The sequence below is a fragment of the Desmodus rotundus genome, chromosome 1, assembly GCF_022682495.2.
Source record: "Desmodus rotundus isolate HL8 chromosome 1, HLdesRot8A.1, whole genome shotgun sequence".
Taxonomy (NCBI): domain Eukaryota; kingdom Metazoa; phylum Chordata; class Mammalia; order Chiroptera; family Phyllostomidae; genus Desmodus; species Desmodus rotundus.
The window spans coordinates 131,079,003-131,095,640 of NC_071387.1; the positions used below are offsets into that span (position 1 = coordinate 131,079,003).

General features: G+C 41.6%; 1 protein-coding gene across 1 annotated transcript in view; it reads right to left on the reverse strand.

The window, feature by feature from the left end:
- ALDH7A1 (aldehyde dehydrogenase 7 family member A1) overlaps positions 1-16,638 on the reverse strand; it is a 40,454-nt gene that overhangs the window by 21,417 nt on the left and 2,399 nt on the right. Inside the window, exons 4-8 of the mRNA XM_024571337.3 lie at positions 9,304-9,384; positions 8,574-8,697; positions 5,898-6,030; positions 3,943-3,987; positions 2,315-2,392 (exon numbers count right to left, since the gene is read on the reverse strand). Coding sequence (XP_024427105.3) covers positions 2,315-2,392; positions 3,943-3,987; positions 5,898-6,030; positions 8,574-8,697; positions 9,304-9,384 — 461 coding nt within the window. The remainder of the gene's footprint in view (positions 1-2,314; positions 2,393-3,942; positions 3,988-5,897; positions 6,031-8,573; positions 8,698-9,303; positions 9,385-16,638) is intronic.

The following is a 16,638-nucleotide window of genomic DNA, read 5'->3' on the forward strand; positions in this document are numbered from 1 at the left end:
GGGAAGAACACAGGTGGGGGCTAACCTTGGCTTGCACCACCCAGGAAACCCCAGGCCAGCACAGCCAGTGGACAGCTACAGATTACGTCAGAGCACCACCACCCTGCCCCTGCACAGCTGACCTTCCAGAGGGCAAAGGGTGGTGGTCGGTGACCACAGCCAGTCCTTGCCCCTGACTGGCCAGGCTAAATCCCTCCCATTGACCTGTCAACAGCAGCCAAAGCTCAAGTACAAGAGGAGGATGTGCTCAGTCCACACTAAGGGTGCACCTCCAGTAACCCAGCTTGGGTGATAGGGGAGGCTGTGCCACTCGACCCTACAGGACACCTACTGCATTGGGCCACACTACCAAAACGCCGAGGCAAAACAGCTCTACCTAACACATAGAAACAAACACAGGGTGGCAGCCAAAACGAAGAGACAAAGAAGCATGGCCCAAATGAAAGAACAGATCAAAACTCCAGAAAGACACCTGAACAAAATGGAGATAAGCAATCTATGAGATGCAGAATTCCAAACACTGGTTATAAGGATGCTCAAGGAACTTAGTGAGGACCTCAACAGCATAAAAAAAGCCAGTCAGAAAGGAAGGATACACTAACTGAAATAAAGAACAATTTCCAGGGAAACAAGAGTAGAGTGGATGAAGCCAAGAATGAAATCAATGATTGGGAACATAGTGAAGCAAAAAACAACCAATCAGAACAACAAGAAGAAAAGAGAATCCAGAAAAAGGAGGATAGTGTAAGCAGCCTCTGGGACAACTTCAATACGTCCAACATTCACATCATAGCAGTGCTAGAGGAGAAGGGAAGGAGCAAGAAATTGGAAATCTATTTGGAAAATAATGAAAGAAAACTTCCCTAACTTGGTGAAAGAAATAGACATACAAGTCCAGGAAGAAGAGAGTCCCAAAAAAGATGGATGCAAAGAGGCCCACTCTAAGATACATCATTAAAATGCCAAAGGTTGAAGATACAGAGAGAATCTTAAAAGCAGCAAGCGAAAAGCAGTTAGTTACCTACAGGGCAGTTCCCACAAGACTGTCAGCTGATTTCTCAAAAGAAACTCTGCAGGCGAAAAGGGACTGGCAAGAAGTATTCAAAGTCATGAAAAGCAGGGACCTACAGCCAAGATTGCTCTACTCAGCAAAGCTATCATTTATAACCAAAGGGCAGATAAAGAGCTTCCCAGACAAGAAAAAACTAAAGGAGTTCACCACCACCAAACCATTATTATATGAAATGTTAGAGGGACTTACTTAAGAAAAAGAAGATCAAAACTATGAATAATAAAATGGCAGCAAGTACATATTTATCAATAATTGAATCTAAAAAACAAACTAAGCAAACAAGAAGAAAAGAGACAGAATCATGGACACAGCAAGTGTTTTGATGGTTGCCAGATGGGTGTGGGGTAATGGGTGAAGAGGTGAGGGGATTAAGTACAAATAGGGACTATATGGTAATGAAAAGAAATATAATAAAAATTGTATATTAAAAAAATACTACTACTACTAAATAAAAGCAATAAATAAATAAATACAAATAGGTAGTTCCAGAATAGCCATGGGATGTACAGTAGAGGAAAGGGAGTACCCAAAGAACCTATACGCATGACCCACGGACATGACAATGGTTGGGGGATGGCCTGAGGGAGTGAGGGGTGCTGGGTGGAGGGGAACAATGGAAAAAAATCAGGAAAACTACAATAGCATAATCAATAAGATGTAATTTTTTTTTAAAAAAGGACAACCTCTATGAAACCTCACAAAATCAAAGTCTAAGTCGGTGATAACAACCTCCTTCATCACGGCTCTGAGCAGTTGTACAGTCGGTTCCAGTTTAAAAAGAGGCTGTGACATTATGTAAGTGAAAGAAGCCAAACACAAAGGCCACATGCTGTATGATTTGATGTTATGACATGTCCCAAATACGCATATCCATGGAAACAGAAAGTAGTTTAGTGACTGCTAGGGAGAGGGGAACGGGAAGTAACTGCCAATAGCTACAAGGTTTCTTTTGGGGCCCCGAACCCCACAATGTTTTGAAATAAGACAATAGTGATGGCTATCCAACAATGAATATTCTAAAAACAACTGAACTGTAGATTTTTAAAGAGATAATTTTATGGTATGTGAATTATGTGGTGGTTTTTAAAACAACAAATTTAAATGAAGAAGCTGTATTCCCAGGGTTCCCTTTTCTGGTCAGCACTTCAGCTGCAACTGGGCTTAGTTATTCTTGTAAAGATGACTCCAGTCAACGAACTTGGGGCCCTTCCACAGAAAGACATTCTCCACCTATGGACCTACCCGATGTCTGCTCCCCCACAAGTCAAGGAACAAATTGCACCGGGCAGCTTGTTGTCCTCCAGAACCTTGGCTATTATCCTAGAAAGAAAAACAATTACTATTAAGTAAGAGAGCAGTTTAATTTCTTAGGGTTTTTGAACAACTAGGAATAAATTCCAACCACCCAACTTTCCTGTTTTAACTCTCTCTCTCCCACCTCTCAAACATCCAGGACTGGGTTTCTCCGCATAAAACAGAAATGAGGTTTTCAAACACAAGATTCCCTAAGAGAATCTTAAAAAGAAATGTTTAAAAATCTAAAATAAACAGCCCTGGCTGGTGTGGCTCAGTGGATCGAGTGTGGGCCTGAGAACCAAAGGGTCGCTGGTTCGATTCCCAGTCAGGGCACATGCCTGGGTTGCAGGCCAGATCCCTGGTCGGGGGCGCATAAGAGGCAACCACACACTGATGTTTTTCTCCCTCTCTTTCTCCTTACCTTCCCCTCTCTCTAAAAGTAAATGAAATCTTAAAAAAAAAAAAAGATAATATTCTCAGTTACCTAAAATATCAGCCATGTTCCTATATGAACATTTCAAACGCTTTAAAATGATTGAAGTAAATAATAAATATAAAACATCTCAAAGCAACAACAACTTCGAACACGTGACTGTATTTTAAACCAGTTACTTAAACTGGCAAGCCAGGTCACCATGACCACGTTAACTGTTTTAAGTTTTATTTTTTAATTTAAAAAATTGCCTGGGGAATCTCATCATTTTTATGCTTTATATACAGAGTTCTATGAATTTTTAATTTGAACAGCCCTAACTCAAAGGATAAATTTCCTTCAATATCACACATTCCTCTCAAGTAAATACTATTCTCTCTTTTTCAGTCCTAAGCCAGTGCTCCCAAATGCTCTAATATTAAGGACCCTCTTACACAGAGACGCCACAAGCTCTCTACCAACGACTCTCAAATTAGAGAATGCACACCATGAAATCAAGCAGGAAGGATGCATCACCACCCCACACGGCAGGCACTCTCTCATGCACAATCTCTAAATTCTGGAATGATAATTAGTAACACTGGTTTTATGATGCAGTCAGAGTTGTCAAGTTTTCAAATAAGAGTAAATAAAACAATTTTTTGATCAAAAGTTAAAATAACACATTTTAGGTAGTGTGAGAAGAATCCATGGAATAATATAGTAAACATTTCTTTCTGTTTTGCTAGCAGTCAATTAAGCAAAAGCAATAAAAAAATTAGCTGGGTAGAAATCAAAACAATTAACACGTTGAATAGTTATAAAATATAGCTCCTAAATTGCAAGAAAATTTCCTTTCAGTTGGATTTGCTTTCATTTTCCAAGCGACGGTAATGTGTATAAGAGTTCAATCTCAACACTGAACTCACTAGCTGGCATGTTCCCAAGAGTTAAATGATGTGTCTCTGAAAGAGCCCTGTAAACTGCGGACACTACAAACCATGTAAAAATGCTACTACAGTCAAAAGAGAAAGAGGCGATTGAAATCCCATACTTAAAATGACACTTTTACATTGCATTAAAAATTCAATGCCCATCAATCACCCTTTTGAAATTATTCTATACCCAGGAGAAAGAAAGCCACACATCCACACATACTCACTTTGTGACAGCAACACTAATGAGGGAAGTTGTTGGAGCTCCTTTCCTTGAGAGGGTTTAAAAAAAAAAAAAAAAGCAACTTGATTTGGTGGAAATCATAAATACCTTTTATTATCAAGAAGAAGCAAAAGACTTTGTGAGAAAACCTGTTTAGACAACTGAGCCTAGTAGCTGAAATAGGAATCTATCCTTCAGCTTGGTGTCTCCGAGACCCAGCAGACTACAAACCTTCTAATGCCCTGGCTGGTGTGGCTCAGTGGATTGAGTGCCAGCCTACAAACGGAAAGGTCACTGGTTCAATTCCCAGTCAGGGCACATGCCTGGATTGTGGGCCAGGCCCCCAGTTGGGGGTGTGTGAGAGGGAACTGATGTGTCTCTCACACATCGATGTTTCCCTCCCTCTCTTTCTCACTCCCTCCCACTCTTCTCTAAAAAATAAATAAGTAAAATCCTTTTAAAAATCTTTCATAAATATAAGAATGGCAAAAAGCAATTTCGAACCTGCTTGCTGCACTGATCATAGGAACTGTCACATTAATCTTTGCCAGTTATGGGAACTGAGTGAAATGGAAATCAACATGAATTTTTACGGGAAGGCTCAGAGAGCTGCAGGAAAGCATGGGTCCCTCTGGCAACACGGTGCCAAATCATTAATCCTCCCAACTAGGCCTTGCTTTTGTAGACAGTCTTTGAGTACATTCAGTTGACTACATTAAGATCAGCATGTAACTAGTAGTAAAATGCAAAACAGGCAAAGACAAATCTCCCGGTTTTCCTGAAGTTTTTCCACTGAACATGAAAGCTAAAAACAGTCAAGTGTTTCTGTTATCTACAAGATACAGACATTTTCCCACTAAACTTTTACTACTGATTATTGTATAAAATGTAAAATTTACTGCATCAATGGGAATATCGGCCAAGTGCCTCAGAATCACATGGGAATTCACTCATCAAATTTGTATTAAAGAAAAAAAGAGTCCAACTTTAAAAGAAAGTTGTGACTTACCATAAGTTCTTTTTTTTTCTCCTACTTGTTTACTTAGTTTTCTGTTTGGGGAGGGTAGTACAGTAAAGATTATTTACCTGGTCTGTTTCTGACACAGAGCTTCAAAATCCCTTGGAATTCTGAGTGACAGAAGTTTTGGTTATGCTAACAAAGTGCCTTATGGGGCCCCCTAGGTGGCTTCGACTGGGGGTTGGTCGGTCACCAGAAAGACCAACCATGGTGAAGGGAGGAGGAATCTAGATTGAGTTCAATCATATGTCCAATGATTCAATCAATAACACCTATGGAATAAATCCCCAATAAAAACATCTGGACCCTCTCAGTGGAGCCTCTCAGCTGGGAAGGTGATGTGCCCCAAGTTCACAGGGAGCGGGCATGGAAGCTCTCAAATCTGTGACCCTTCTAGACCTTGCCCTCTGTGTGTCCTTTACAATAAAACTATGATTATTAAGTATGGTGCTTTCTCGAGTCCTGGGGGTCATTCCAGTGAATTATTGAAACGGAGGGGTCTGGGAACCCCCGACTTTGCAGATGGCTGGTCAGAACTGCAGATGGTCTGGGGCGCTGGGGATACTTGCAGCCTGCATCTAAAGCAAAGCCCCAGCCAGTCTTGTGGAGGAGGGAGCCCTTACACGCGAGGAGCCTGCCATTAAACCCAGGAGTTCGTGTCAGAATTTAATTACAGTACACCCGCTCGGGGTGGGAACAACTGGAAGGACAAGGCTGTGTCAAAAAAAATAAGTCAAAAAAATAAATTTTCCCAATGGTTAAAATACGTAATAATTCACAAATTGATGTTTCACAAACAGCAGGCAGATGTGACTCAATATGGTAACAGAAAGAGTAGAGTAGCAGAAAACACTTCAATACATTTAAAACACTTGTACTAGGACCTAACAATGGCTACTTCTACCCTCTTACCACCAGACGAGAAAGCGAGCAGGTCTCACCAAAGGCAGACGTTCCCGCAGATCATGGCGATGGCATTGTTCCAGCCATATACTGCCACCGGGAAGTTGAAGGCAGTGATGATTCCAACCAGGCCCACAGGATTCCACTGTTCAATGAGCGCATGGCCAGGTCCTGAGGACAGGGGAAGGCAAGGAATATGCTCGTGCGTGTTCATGTAATGCATGTCAAATTATTAAGACCAAAGTCTAAAATCTTTCATTTCAGAACAAAGGTTCACAGGACTAAGTGGGGATTCCAGATGCCTCATGGTGGATCGCTTTACACAGCAGTGGGATATGGATACACTAATCAGCATACTACAAAAGCTATTATTACTACATTACCTTATAAACCGTAACGATAGACACTATGCCACTGATCTGCATACAAACTGATCATTTTAATAAAGGGCACCCAACCAGAGTAGTGAAGAACCAAAGCAAGGAGTGATGGCTCACGAACCCTGGTGAAAACCACAAACCCACTGGAAAGGCCGTGCTCCCGGCCACCCACATGGTGAGCTAGGAACAGGGAAGCCACCAGTGGCTGCACCCCACTGCCAGACCCTCCTTTGGTCTAGGCATCCTAACCTCCCATCAGATGATGTGCTGGCAAGGCCGCCTCCTCACCTCCAGTCCTCCCTCCTTTCTTTATCCCTCCCCCCCCCCCAAGAGGCCAGTGCAGCCCTGATAACATCACTCCCTTTCTTAAAACCCATTGCTTGTCCAGATCACTACCGGAGCTGCCCTCCAGAAAATTCCAAACTCCTTCTCAGGAAAGCCTCTCCCCTCAGACTGTGCCCTCCAGCTGTGCTACAGCAGCACAGTTCCTCAAACAGGCCCCTCCGCCCTAGGCCTTCATTTTTTACCTCCCTATTTAAAATAACTCCTGCCCCAGCACTCTACCCCTCCCTTCCTGGAGCACTTAGCTTGAATTACTTCCTCTGGGAGGCCTTGGATTACTTTCTCTGGCTAGCTGAGGGGCTCACTCTCCTGTCCTACCCTACACGCCATCACAGTACTTAGCATGTTCTATTATAATTATTCCTTTACTCATCTCCCACTTGCCTCTCACTCTTAAATGTAAGGAGTCTGTAACCTTATAAATTCCTTGAGGACAAGGACTATAGCTTATTGATCAAGTATCACCTATTAGGCCACCTGGCACCTGGCAGACACTCAATAAGCATTAACTGCACTCATTAATAAGGTCAAAGTTACCCCAAAGCCTCCGCACAGATGAATAATCTACTCTTTAAAATATATATTTAAAAAAATTTTTTAGTAAATAAAACTTTTTAAAAATATGTATTTTTGCTCTGGCCAGGCAGGTCATCCCAATACATCAAGGTTGTGAGTTCCATCCCCAGTCAGGGCACATACAAAAATCAACCAGTGAATGTAGAAATAAGTGGAATAACAAATCAATGTTTCTCAGTCTCTCTAAAAATTTAAAAAAAATTTTAATGTACATATTTATTTTCTTTCCCGATCATAAATGTAACATAATTCTCATCGCGGACATTTTTGAAAAATACTGAAGAATAGAAAGACAACAATAAAACCCATCAAGAATCCTGCCACACCGAGATAACCACTGTTATCACTCTGGCAGACTTCCCGCCCCTGTATCTTCAATGCGGCCACACAGAATCTCTGTCTGCTCTATTAAAACCGTGAACATTACGTATCACATAAGCCCTTAACCTCATCACTGAAACTTCCCATAGTACAAGGCTGGTCCTTGCAGCATAGTGTAACTCAGAAAACTGAACACATCCATCATTTGGGAACAGATTAAATAAGTTACATATAGGATCTTTATAGCAAATTGCCATAAAAAAAGATGAAGGAGGCACCTTAATGGAATAATATGAAACAATTTCTAAGACCCATTAAGTAGGAAGAAGTACAGAACATAATGTATAGCTTGCTAATGTTTGTGTTTCCAAAAGACACGTATTTGCCTATAAGTCAATAAAAGCTCTAAAAAGCTACACGAGAAAGCAGAATCGGGGACTACTTCCATGGGAATGCCACGGGGTATCCAGGCAGAGTGCTTTTCATCCTTTACTCTTTTATTCCTTTTTAATTTTGTGATGAATATAACATCTCTTCAAAAAAATAACATTAAGGTAATTTAAAAATAAGTAAAAACAACCTTCTCATAAAAGTATGGTGTTGGAGGTAGGCAATTCATAAATAGGATGTTTATTACCCACTAACAGTCAGTCAAAATCAGCTCTACCTTTGCCTTATGATATTTAGGTTAGTTTTAATGTTTCCTACCGATACCACAATGAACATCTTTATACATAAACCTTTGTCACATTTCAGATTATTTACTTAAATTAGATTCTTGAAACTGGCACTGAATGAAGGCTCCAATTGTTTTCCAGATGGATTGGCACTTCATGTCACTACAAGTCCCCATAAAAGGGTGTCTCACCCATGGACTTGCTGACACCAAGCTCCATCTTTAAAAATTAAAGTGTCTTGATTTGATATTTTCACCTGTTTCAATTTGCATTTCTGAGTAGACAGATTAAAGATATTTTCATTCACTTATATGCCACTTACAATTCCTCTTTTGCAAACTGTTCAGTCAGGGCATTTTGAGGGGAGCTCCCTGCATCAGAGTACAGAACTCTGAGCTTAAGTGACTTCAATGCTTACTTTCAGAAGGCAGAATGGGTCCCCCAATCATCCGTGATAAGCCAACAGCATAATCACAAATATCCACGTACTCCTGAACTTCTCCCACACCTTCCACTAAGATTTTCCCCATCTCCAAAGACACCTAAAAATACAAAAAGTCAACCTATATTTTTCCAACAGAATTTATATGTTAAACATTAAAATGATAAGGCAAAAAATGCAAAACATGTTTTGTGTCTGTTTTGTGAAGGTATTAAACTTCAGAAAATCTGTTCGTATTTTTTCTGAAAAATGTTAAAACCCAAGAATAGCCTTCACGTTTTCCTGTCCATTGTGTTCGCCCTTCCTCTAGAGAAAGGCTTTTGAAATGTATAGATTGCTTTTCTTGAAAATCACAATCTTATGCCCTGACCGGCATGGCTCATTTGGTTGACCATCATCCCACAAAGTGAAAGGTTGGATCAAGGCACATGCCTGGGATGCCGCCCAGTTGGAGTGCGTGCGAGAGGCAAACAATCCATGTTTCTCTCACACATCAATGTTTCTCTCCCTCTCTTTCTCCCTCCCTACCCCTCTGTGTAAAAATGATTAATAAAATCTTTTTAAAAAAATACAGAAAGCAAAAGTAGATAAATTGAATGTCATCAAAATTAAAACTTAAAAAAAAAATCACAATGTTATATACAGAAATGTGTGATGGCCTTATTCACCTCTAAAAGATTATATTTTTATCACAGAAATACTTTACCAAGCTTCCTAGTACTTGAATCTTCTCCCGCAAGGCATCACCAATCTGTCTCACTACTTCTCCTCGCTTTGGAGCTGGAACCTAAAGAAAAGAATGGAATTTTAGTGTCCCACTCAAAGTGTAAACTCATCACCCTGGCTGGCGTGGCTTAGTTGGTTGGGCGTCATCCCATGAACCAAAAAGTCGCCAGTTTGATTCCTGGTCAGGGCACACGCCTGGGTTGCAGGTGTATTCTCCTGAGGCACGTACAGAAGACAACAAGTTGATGTTTCTCACCCTCTCTTTCTCCCTCCATTCCCCTCTCTCTAAAATCAAAAATAAAATAAAATATCAAAGTGTAAACTCATGTCTCTAATACTGTATTAGGTAAATGTGCTGTGAGAGAGCAAATACAAGCAAATGACTTTTCTGATCCCATCAGGAGTGTGATACGGCAGGCCCCAAAGCCAAGCCCACAGTCCAGAAAATATTCAGATGATAGGTTCATAGTGAGCAAGGCACTGTGCCAAGAAGACAGAGAAATTCCGGGGCTGAACACAATCTTTTGGGATGACTTCAGAAAGCTTACAATACCTTAAAGATCTACATGCCTTTAGGATTCCCAGCAATGAGTTTTTATGGGCCAAACTGGCTTCATGCCCAAACCCTTGATGCAGCTTCCTTATAAACTGGTATTCCATAATATGCTCAAATCATATCATTCGCTCACCAAATATTTTCTGGACACCTACTCTGTGACAGCAGTACTAATAAGCACTGGGACTAAAATAAGAACTGAGGCATTTATGGAACTAATTAATATCTAGTGGAAGGCACAGGGATTAAAAAAGGCTCAAATAGTTACAAATTGCCAAAAGGGTTATAAAGTCCAAGGAAATGAAGAGGGTGCTAAGACAGAGAATATAGCAGATCTGAGGGATAAATGGGTAAGTTATTCAATCTAAATGGTGGTTGGGGAAATCTCTAAGGAGGTAAGATTTAAGCTGAGACCCAAAGAATAGGAAAAGTCAACCATAGGAATATTCTTCCCAGCAAGGGGGGAAAAAAAAACATGTAAGAGAGATCCAGGGAAAATAAAAGCTTGTCATATTTGAGGGCCTGTGTGGGAAGGCCAGCATGCCTAAAGCTAGAAACTTCTAAGGAGTCAGAATCTTAGCCAAATGCAATGGGAAGTCTTTAACAGTTTTTAAGAAGTAAAACAAAATAATTTGCTTTACCTCTTAAGGTCACTGTCTGATGGGAAGAGAATAGATTGAGGCGAAAAGAGTAGAAGTTGGGACACCAATTGAGAATTTATTAGGGGCCCTTGCAGGTGGCTCGGTTGGTTGGAGCATCGACCCATATACCAAAAGGTTGTGGGTTCAATCCCGGGTCAATCCTGGGCACATACCTAAACTGTGGGGTCGATCCCCATTTAGGGAGCATATGGGAGGCAGTTGATCAATGTTTCTCCCTCTTTCTCTCTCCCTCTTTCCCTAAAATCAATAAAAACAGAGAGAGGGAAGAGACTCTGGCTCTTCCTCACCAGAGATGGAGAGGAAAAAGGAGGATGCGTAGGGGATGCAGAGGGGCAGAAACTGGTGGCCTTCTGAGCTTAAACTGTCTCATAAAGAAAGCAGCACCCAGCATTCCAACTATGCTCTCTGTGGTAGTTCCAGTTAAGAGGGAGAAATCCATTTTTATTAACCACTCTTCCACATTTTTATACTTTGCTCCTTTTCCCTTCAAGAAAAATGTTCCCCTTGAAAAATCCCAGACTTAACTCAAATAAACTAAATGAAACAGTGGTTTATCCTTACACAGGCAAGGCCAGCCCAAAGGGTCATGGCCACCCAGGGGCTCCACACACGTGAGGAGCCAAGAGGGAAAATGCATAGACCAGGAAGGGATCTAGTTCCACTCAGTACTTGTTTGAGGCCCCAGCGACCTCTAACTCACTGCCCCACTGGTGGGAGCCTGGGAGGCACAGTTAGGAAAGTCTCTGTCTCTTCCCTAAACTTTGAACTCAATTGCTTAACTTGAATTCTAGTAAGTGGATTCCCAACTGACTCTACCATCACCCAGAAAAGCAACCTAGTCCCACTTAGCAGCCCCCGTTCTACAGGGATGTCTAAACTGTATGAGAAGTATGAGAAAGGACGTAAGGCGCAGAGTCCGGCATTGCTGAGTAAGAGCAGACTGCTAAATGAGATCCTGAATGCAAAAGCAACAACAAAGTACCGTCCAATATTAAAGACTGGCGTCACAACGTCAGCTGCCACCCCTGGAGCGAAGACAGATGTAAAGGCTAGTTCAGAAAAAGAAAAGGCTCTGAACTAACACTAACTCTTTCCTCTAACACGACTGTAGTTATCCTGGGTAAATATACACTCATAATAGATATTTCTGGTCAAATGTTTCACTGGCATTCAAAATGGATTTATACACACACACACACACCTAATAATAATGAATCAATATTGGCTCACCAATCATAACAAACGTACCACACTAATGCAAGATGTTAATAAACTTGCTACGAGTGATGGGGGAGAGGGAGAGAACGCTGTACTTCTGCTCATCTTTCTGTGAGTGGGCTCAGAACAAGTCACCCCAGAACGTGCCACTTTGACACGTGGATTACTTTGTGCTCATGGCACGCAAGACCCAGCAGACTCAGGAAAAGCATTTTACTTCCCCTTAACTTCCTAGAAAAATTTGGAAAGGGGAGCTGTATCAGGAAGAGAGCTAGTACCAGATATAACTTTTCATATCTGAGAGACTTATCTGCATAGCAGTGCAAACATTTGTTAACCAAACATTTGCTCGTTAAAGCCCCAGACCTCTATTCATTTCCTTCACTCAAGAGGCTATATAAGCATCAGTTACCTGGTTGCCTGTCGGTTTAGTATCTTTGAGGAAACCTTTATGTACAAAATTAAAATTTGTTTTTCTGTTAATCTGACTTAGTTGATTTAATTAGACCAGCCATAGAACCTAGAATGAAAGAAAGGAAAATGTTTCCTCCCCTACACAATGAACCTCAAACTGCTCTAAAAAATAAGTTTATTAATTTTTTTTTAAATGCAGTTGTGCCTCAGTACCCATTGTTAATCTGTTCCAGAACCTAGGAGTACCGAACAATGAAGCACTTTCTCTTGAGGGGCAACATCATGACTCATACAAGTTCTAGCAACTGTGACAAGTCCTGAGCAGGTGTTGAGTGCTGAAACATTTTTTTCTCTACAAAATGAGACAAGTACAGGGTTTGATGAGTTCTGAAGCCAATGGGTACCAAGGTATAACTCTATACAAACAAGAATACATACATGATGGTTAAAAATTTTGCAGTAATTCTCCGCTGGCATAATGCAATCACACATCACAAAATTTTACACACATCATGTATATATGCATATAACTATAATAAATATAACTATGAAATAACCACATAGAAGAGTGGAAGGAAATGCACCAAAATGTAACTCTAATAACCATTCTGTATTGAAAATAATATAAGGGGATCAAATTTAATTCTCTTGTTTACTGCATCACCCAATTTTTTTAAAAAGTAGAGAATATGTACTATATTACTTTTATGATCAGAAAAAAAAAAAAGTTCTTCCTTCTAATCAAGATGGCGGCATAGGCAGAGATGGCTCACCTCTTCCCACAACCACATCAAAATTACAACTAAAATAGAGAACAACCATCACTCAGAACTATCAGAAATCAAGTTGAATAGAAGTCTGACAACTATGTAATTAAAGAAACCACACCCATCCAGACTGTTAGGAAGGGTGCAGATACAGGACGGGCTGGTCCCACAAACCCATGTGGTAGTTAAAAATTCAGGAGGTATATCTCAGGAGCAAGAAGTTCCAGCCCCACACCAGATACTCCAGCCCAGGGTAGGAAGATAGGGTTCCACAACTGGTTGCAAAAACCAGCAGGGATTGAGTCAATGGAAGAAACTTCTGCTCCAAGCAGTCCCTCTTAAAGGACCCACACATGGACTCACCTACTCAGAGTTACTCCCTCTGAGCTCCAGCAGTGGGGTGGCAGCTGAAAGGCACCAGTGGCATACATGGAGAAACTGAAGTGTCCAGCATCAAAGTGAGCAAAGACCATTGTCCCTTCTCAAAACCTTCCCCCCAGAGAGCCACAGAGCCAACAAGCTGGTGCCATATCCGAGACTCCATTAACCTAACACTGTTTGCCCTGTCCTAGAGAGCCCTTGAGACTGTGGCCTAACCAAGGTGTTTTTTCACATGAATGGATGGTCTTGGCTTCTGCTTCACAACTTCCTAAATCTTATCAAACAAGCAACATCTGGCCTCAGTGAACCACCAGCCACCCTACCTCTTGTTAAGTGGCCCCAGGACCTGTACTAGCAGCAGCCAGCCTAGATTCACAGCTTGGCTTCACCTGGGAATCTCCAAGCCCAGCACAAGTAGCAGCCATCTCAGACTGCTTTACAGCTCAGACAGGGTGGCCCTGGCAAAACACAAGTGAGGGCTGAACTTGGTCTTCACCACTCAGAAAACCCCTGAGGCTGCGCACCCAGTGGGCAGCTACAGACCATGTCAGAGCACCGCCACCCTGCCCCTGCACAGCTGATCTTCCACAGAGGGTAGAGGGTGGTAGTGGTCACAGCCACTCCTTGCCCCTGCCTGGCCTGGGTAAATCCCTCCCATTGACCTGCCAACAGCAATCAAGGCTCAACTACAGAGGAGGGTGTACTCAGCCCACACTAAGGGTGCACCTCTAGTAATCCAGCTTGTGTAATAGGGGAGGTTGTGCCACTCGACCCTACAGGACACTTACTACATTAGGCCACACTACCAAGACACAGAGACAAAGCAGCTCTACCTAATACATAGAAACAAACAGAGGGAGGCTGCCAAAACAAGGAGACAAACAAACATGGTCCAAATGAAAGAACAGATCAAAACTCCAGAAAAAGTACTAAACAAAATGGATACAAGCAATCTATGAGATGCAGAGTTCAAAACACTGGTTATAAGGATGCTCAAGGAACTTAGTAAGGACCTCAACAGCATTAAAAAACCCCAGCCAGAAAGGAAGGACACACTAATCGAAATAAAGAATTACAGGGAAACACAGTAGAGTGTCTGAAGCCGAGAAGTGTCTGAATCAAATCAATGATTTGGAACATAGGGATGCAAAAAAAAACAACCAATCAGAACAACAAGAAAAATAGAGAATCCAAAAAAATGAGGATAGTGTAAGCAACCTCTGGGACAACTTCAAGAGGTCCAACATTCACATCAGTGGGCTGCCAGAAGAAGAAGAGAAAGAGCAAGAAATTGGAAATCTATCTGAAAAAATAATGAAAGAAAACTTCCCTCATTTGGTGAAGGAAATAGACACACAAGTGCAGGAAGCAAAAAGAGTCCCAAACAAGATGGATGCAAAGAGGCCCATTCCAAGACACATCATAATTATAATGCCAAAGGTTAAAGACAAAGAGAGAATCTTAAAAGCAGTTATTTGCCTGCAAGGGAGTTCCCATAAGACTGTAAGCTGATTTCTCAAAAGAAACTTTGCAGGCAATAAGGGATTGGCAAGAAATATTCGAAGTCATGAAGAGCAGGGACCTACAGCTAAGGCAGCTCTACCCAGCAAAGATATCATTTAGAATGGAAGGGCAGGTAAAGAGCTTCCCAGACGAGAAAAAACTAAAGGAGTTCATCATCACCAAACCATTAATATATGAAACACTAAAGGGACTTGTTTAAAACTATGAACAATGGCAATAAATACATATCTATCAAAAATTGAATTTAAAAAATCTAAACAAACAAGAACAGAGACAGAATCATGGACAGAGAGCATTTTGAGGGTTGCCAGATGGGAGGGGGTGTGGGGAGTGGGTGGGGAGGTGAGGGGATTTAGAAATACAAATAGGTAGTTACATTATAGCCATGAGGATATAAAATACTGTACAGGAAATGGAGCAGCCACAGAACCTATATGCATGACCCATGGACATGAACAATGGTGAGGGGATTGCCTGAGGGAGTGAGGGATGCTGGGTGGAAAGGGAGGGGCAAAGGGAGAAAAATGAGGACAACTGTAATAGTATAATCAATAAAATATAACTTTTTAAAAAAGAAATAAAGCAATTTTTTAAACATCACAGTAATGACACTGCTCTGGACACTATTCTCTACCCAGGTAAACTTATACTTGGCACAACTGTTTACTTTTGGAGGTGGTATTTTCCTACTCAGGGATAGCTTTGATTGTGTATAATTGAAACTTTAGCCTAATTTATGGCTAGAATTAGTTAAGTTGAGGAAAAATGTTCCTCATGCTTTGCACAGAGGAAGTGACTTAGCAAACAACAAAGCTACATCCAACCCAGGGCTCTCCTGGAGAGTCTGCCCCTCCCAAAGACCTCCTAGCAATCATTGATTCAGAGATAACACTTGGCTCAGCAGTCCCAAACCCTGTGGCACGTGGTTTTATCACTGGCAGGTTACTGAAGTTTACCACGTGCCAGGCTCTCCCATAAGCATTTTACACGATTAACTCATTTTTACCCTGGTGATGACTCAGGAAGTAGGCACACAAGGTCTCTCCTTTTTGCAGGACAAAACACGCTGAGGTGAAGTAATTTGCCCAGGTATAGCGCTGGGTTAACCACCCATGAGAGTCCTACAGCCTCCGTCCTAGAATTTTTGGTGGCAGACCAAAAGGGATATTCAGGATGAGGTGAGGGAGGATTGGGAGATCGAGGATACCCCTGTTCTTTACTCTCCCCTCCTCCAGAGCCTGGCCCTCATCTAGGGACAGCTCAGCAGGGCCACACTCCAATCACAGTTCCTACACTTGTGCATTTAACCCCTGATGGAGACAGAGCTGAAGGAGGCAGAACACGTCTCAAAGCCTGATCAGACATTGAGGAACTCCAGGCCCTGCCCTTTGAAAGAGCTGCCACCAATGCCCTGTGACCCAGAAATGTGGACCTATTTTGGAGGTACTTCCTACCCACCCCCCATAAAAGTGACAGGGAGGGAAAAAAAGCAAATGGATATTTTTAGTATAGCTATTCCCTGCAGTTTGCTTAATTACAAATTGGTGAATAAAGAGTAGTCAATAGCATGAATTTATGCTACATCAGCAAGTTTTAATACATTTAAAATTACCAATTCACACTGAAGGCCAAATATGTAAAAGGCACTATTGTTAAGACTACAGCAGGAATGATTATCACAGCCCCCAAAGAGCTCCCATTTCAGCAAGGGGGCAATGACCTGCTCTTCCAATGTTCCAATGTTTCTTTATCTCACTGAACTACAGTAAGTAAGTAATCGTGCCATGGCCTTC